A 5,429-nucleotide genomic window follows, 5' to 3' on the forward strand; every position below is an offset into this window, starting at 1 on the left:
GCTTAAAATTCTACATGATGCTTCTTTTACACTTACACTTTTTTATACTCATACTTTTTTATATTTATGTGTAATTTTGTACTTTCATGGTGCTTTAAATGCTTAAAATTCTACATGATGCTTCTTTTTTATTGTCTTGTGGCTCCAGGGAAGGGTCTGGCCCAGGTGAGCAGTGAAAGCCCCTTTTCTCCTGCAGTGACTCCCCACCAGGGCAGGGTTTGGCAGCTTTAGAAACCCTCTCTGCTCCCACTCAGGTGTCTCATTGCACTGGAAATGAGTTTTATAATGTCTTGTTTCAGCCAAGAAATTCTGTGCATGACTGAGGGGAAAAGGAAAAGGGAAATATTGGATTGAAGGGTGAAACTCCAGCTCTCCAGGCCACCCAGAGCTGCCTGCAGGGAGGCTCCAGGCTCCCTCACCCAGCTGGCAGGGAGGAAACACTCATTTTGAACAGGGAATAACAGCCCTGGAGTGAATAATAGAGTCTCCCCTGCTCCCAGAGCAATGGATGTCACAGCCTCACACTGAATTAGGGCTTTTTTTCTCATTAATTCAGCCCAGGGCATCTCAGCAGCCCAGGAGTGTCTGAGCAGAGCTTTGGAGGAGGGAAGAATTGAGATGTTGGTGAAATGAGTGGGTGCTGACAGGACCTGGGCAAGGAGGGAAATGCAGTTTCTCACTAATAAAGGTTGCACTGCTGTGCCTGACACAGTGAGAGAGCAGCACAGGGCACTGTGGGATGAGTGACATTCCCTGCCCAGGGTGCCCAGTGACACCAGGATTCACCCCAGAGACTGAAACCCATTCTCTCCTCTGCTTGGCACTCCTGCACTGCTTCCATAGAAAAACCAGGATCTGGACATGGCAGGAATGTCTCTGATCCATCCAAACTGAGCAGCCCCAGCCGGGCCTGGAGAGGATTCAACCCCAAAACCTAAACAGGGCCTGGTGTGGGAGGGAGAGGAGACCAAACCAGGACAGGACCAAACCCTGCAGGACCCCCCAGTTCACCCTCTCCCAGGGAACACAGAGGGAAGGCAGGGAGAGCCTGGGAGGAGCAGAGTGGCAGCTCCTGGGTGTGAATTCTGGGATGTGGAAGGACCAAAACCCCCCCTAGACACAGGTACCCTTCACTGCCCAGGGGGGCACATCCCACCTGAGCTCCAAAGGGACGGCACATTCCAGGCTCTGGGACTGCTGTAAGGCACCAGAAGTGATGGATAAAACCCTCTCAAGCCCTCCCCAGCCCGGGTTCAAACCATCACTCCCAAAACAGGGACCCACCTTTCCTTTTCCACCTGCTCTTCCTCCCGTCCTTGGCGCAGCCGTCGCTGCTGCTGCTGCTGTTCTCGGAGCTCTGCGAGTCAGACTGGCCATCACTGCTCTCCTCTGAGCCCTCTGACAGCTCCTTCAGCCCGTCTGGGACGTCCTTCTGCAGGGGGACACACGGACACACAGTCACCCCCCCGGGCCAGCCCCTCCCACGGGCAGCAGAACCCTCAGGACGGGGAGGGTTTTAATCACCAGGGACCCGCTGGGGATTTTCTGCTGCTCCACCACCGGCCTCAAACACTCTGCTGCCCTCTGGGCATCCATTTAAACACTTAATGCAGGTGACACACCCTAAACACCACCCTCGTCATCCCTCACAGGAGGCTTTAACTGCTCTTCCCTGACTTCTCCATCACTAATCACCAACTCCAGGGACGGGACAAAGGGGAATGGAACGGCTTCCCACTGCCAGAGGGGTCAGATGGGATATTGTTCCCACCAGAGCAGAGCAGCCCCTGAGCTGCCAACACAGGTCCTGTGGAAAACACACCTGGCACTGGTTTCTGAGTGGTCCTTACACCCTGTGAGGAGCTGGGAAGGGGCTGGAGCAGCAGGAGCAGCTGAGGGAGCTGGGGGGGCTCAGCCTGGAGCAAAGGAGGCTCAGGGGGGACCTTCTGGCTCTGCAACCCCCTGACAGGAGGGGGGAGCCGGGGGGGGTCGGGCTCTGCTCCCAGGGAACAAGGGACAGGAGGAGAGGGAACGGCCTCCAGCTGGGCCAGGGGAGGCTCAGGTTGGACAGGAGGAGGAATTTCCTGCTGGAAAGGGTGGTCAGGCACTGGCAGGGGCTGCCCAGGGAGGTTTGGAGTGCCCAGCCCTGGAGGTGTCCCAGGAAGGCCTGGCCGTGGCACTCAGTGCTCTGGGCTGGGACAAGGTGGGGATGGGGCACAGGGGGGATCCATGGCCTGGGAGGGCTTTTCCAACCTCAGGGATTCTGGGATTCAGTGAAAGCCAAGGCTGTGGTGGGAGCACCTGCACTCACCTGTGGGTTTGGGCTGTTCCCCTCTTCCATCCCTCCCACCCCATCCCAGCCTGCCCTCTAGTGCTGATCCCATCAGATCCAACTGCAACCCTCATTTCCAGGGCAGGAGAACTGGCAGCAGCAGAAGGCTGTTCCCTGCTGCTGGGGTGTCCAGCTGTGGTGGGTCATGTCCCCCCTCCTCCCCTACCTGAAAAGCTCTGGGCAGCTCCCAGAGGTGCTGAGCCAGGAGGGGATGGACTGTGGCCCATCCCAACCCTCATCCCTGCTCTGCCTCTGTGCCACCCCCTCAGCCAAGGCTGAACTGATGCCAATAATCATTCCCAACAATCCTCAGGAACCCAGTGACCCCCTCAGTGTTCCCAGGTAACAGCTGGACAGCTCCAGGTGTGTCCCACAGGGAATCCTTTCTGCTGGGAAAAGCACCTCAAAACAGCTCTCCCTGGACCTGGAGACAACTGACTCCTTGTCCTGCCTCTGAAAGCAGAGCCAGGAGTGATTTCCACACCCAGGGCCAATGAAGGTGACAGGGCTGTCGGTGTTAATGACTCTCTGGTTCCATTTTCCATTCCTCTCTGTCCAGGAGGGAGGGAGAGAGAGGAAAAGTGTCCCTTGGGGACCCCCCACACTGAGCAGGTCTGGGCACAGCCTGCACAGACAATTCACACCAAACCAGGAGTGGTGTGGGGCCTCCTTCCAGTGTTTAAAACACAGATTATTTTTAAATACACCAATCAGACCCTCCCGTATTTTCCCCTCTGTCTTACTAACAGACTGGGGAGAAGGTGATTTTTCATTTCTAGAGAGAGCAGTGAAGATGAAGTTACCCTTTTAGGCTAAAGTTCCACTGACATTTTAATTACTCCTTCATTTCTGGGACAGTGATTGACATCAGCAAACCACCCTGTGGGTAACGGGAGCAGCTCCAGCTGTGCCCTCACACCCAGTGCTCAGGAGGGAACATCCACACTCCAACTCCTGCCAGCGAGGAACAGCCCCCTCTTCAGGATTATCCTGGATAATCTGGACATCAGGAGGAATTTCCTGCTGGAAAGGGTGGTCAGGCACTGGCAGGGGCTGCCCAGGGAGGTTTGGAGTGCCCAGCCCTGGAGGTGTCCCAGGAAGGCCTGGCCGTGGCACTCAGTGACAAGGTGGGCATCAGGCACAGGGTGGATCCATGGGCTGGGAGGGCTTTTCCAACCCCAGTGACTCCGAGATCCCAACCCAAGGTGTTTTTAGACAGACCAAAGTCCCCTGAGCACTCCAGGGAGCTGCCAGGGGGACACTCACTCACCTTGAGGGTGTAGACTCCCATCCGTCCCGGCACCTTGTAGAAGATCCCCTCTTCCCCCCGGGAGTTGGTGTGTAACATGGCATTCAGGCAGGCCAGGGGGGACGTCCCACTGCAACAGAGCACCAGTTTAGAGCCCAGGGGGCTTTGGGAGCCCATCTCCTGCTGGGGGGACCCCTCCTCACCCCACCACGCAGAGGCGGAAAGATTCCGGCTCCAGCTCGCATTCCCAAGGAATTCCCAAGCTGGAGCTGCCACAGTGACACCAGGCCACGTGTGCTCCAGTCACAGGGAAAAAAGCAAACAAAAAAAAACCCCCAGGTTCAGGCTCTCCAAGACTTTTTTTGCCAATCCCAGGGTTTTCGGGCTCTGGATGCTCCACGTGGATCTTGGAGTCGGTTTGGGGTGAGCTCACAATGAGCTGCAGAGGGATTTTAAGTTGTGTTGTGGGGCTTTTTTGCCCATAACAGAACCCACATCTCACAAAAACGAGGGTTGTGGGGTAAAGAATGGAAACAAATCACAGGATTTCCCCTGAAAAGAGGGGAGATCTCTGATCCCAGAAGGTCTCTGATCCCAGCGGGAGGGTGGAGACAGAGGATCCGTCTTTTCACTGGTGGGGTGGGTTTTGTTTGGCTTTTTAAACTCGTCCTGCTGCAGGCAGGAGCACACCCAGGAGGCACAGGGGTGACCTGTGTTCCCACTGCAGGGACAGGGGGGGTCACAGCCTCTCCCAGCCAGGAGTTCTACCCACAAATCCATGTCCCTGCTCCCAAAGCACCCCGGGATCGAGCAGGGCCCTGCACACAGATGGAGAATCCTTCAGGAACCAGAGCCACCAAATTGACTAAAACCCCAAATTTGTGACTGCTGGAGGGAACTCCCTGAGCAGGAGGCACAGCTGTGCCTGGAGCAAACCCAAACATCCCAAAAATCCCCCCAGACGGGGTGAAAGAAGGAAAGGGAAATACAGGGGGGGATGAGCAGAGCCCTCCAAGGATTTGGGCAGGGCCTTGGTGCTCCCAAGAGCAGCAAAGGGAATGTGCAGCAAAGCCCAGGGATCAGGACAGGCCGGATCCATGGGCTGGGCCCAACAGGGACACCCAGCAAAGCTGAGCTCTGCAGCAAAACCCCTTTTACACTGCACTGATTGTTTTAGGGAAGCACAGAAATCCTCCCCTGGGAGGGTGGGGAGGGGCTGGGATTGAATTCCCAGAGAAGCTGTGGCTGCCCCTGGATCCCTGGAAGTGTCCAAGGCCAGGTTGGAGCACCCTGGGCTGGTGGAAGGTGTCCCTGCCCACGGCAGGGGGTGGGATGGGGTGAGCTTTAATGTCCCTCCCAACCCAAACTGTTCTGGGATTTGATGATTTTGTGCCTTTTTCCCCACAGCCTGCAGAGGAGCAGGGATCACTCTGCATCCCTCCCATTCCCAGGAAGCCTCAGGGTGGCAGGAGAGCTCTGCCACAGCCCTGACCTGCACCTCACCAAGCACATCCTCTTAAAAACTGCCCCAGAGCAGAATCCCAGTGCCAAGCCCAGCATTTCACAGCACTGTGGGCAGAGCTGGGCTTGGGAAGCTCCCCAAGGAATTGGGCCTTGGCAGGACCCATCTTTACAAAAGCTTTACTCATCTGGCACCTCCACTGCTCCTCCTGAACTAATTCCCTCTTTAACAGCTTCTCCTTACTTTGAATTCCCTGTTTTCTCATGTTTACCCCTCTCAGGGTATGTGCCCATCCCTGGCACAAACCCAACACTACTCCAGCCTGTCACACAAGTTATTATTGAATTTTTTAGAGTTAAAACTAATCAACAAATCCCACTTAACTT

General features: G+C 55.8%; 1 protein-coding gene across 1 annotated transcript; it reads right to left on the reverse strand.

The window, feature by feature from the left end:
• Nucleotides 1-1,261: 1,261 nt before the first annotated feature.
• LOC113962971 (putative Polycomb group protein ASXL2) lies at nucleotides 1,262-3,766 on the reverse strand. The gene is made up of 2 exons (XM_027673759.1): nucleotides 3,603-3,766; nucleotides 1,262-1,432 (listed from the first exon to the last, which is right to left on the reverse strand). Exons 1-2 carry the CDS (start codon nucleotides 3,756-3,758, stop codon nucleotides 1,262-1,264), a joined length of 327 nt encoding a protein of 108 aa, XP_027529560.1. The 5' UTR covers nucleotides 3,759-3,766.
• Nucleotides 3,767-5,429: the final 1,663 nt, after the last annotated feature.

This window comes from Neopelma chrysocephalum, unplaced genomic scaffold (assembly GCF_003984885.1).
Source record: "Neopelma chrysocephalum unplaced genomic scaffold, ASM398488v2 Primary Assembly neopelma1_186454, whole genome shotgun sequence".
Taxonomy (NCBI): Eukaryota; Metazoa; Chordata; class Aves; order Passeriformes; family Pipridae; genus Neopelma; species Neopelma chrysocephalum.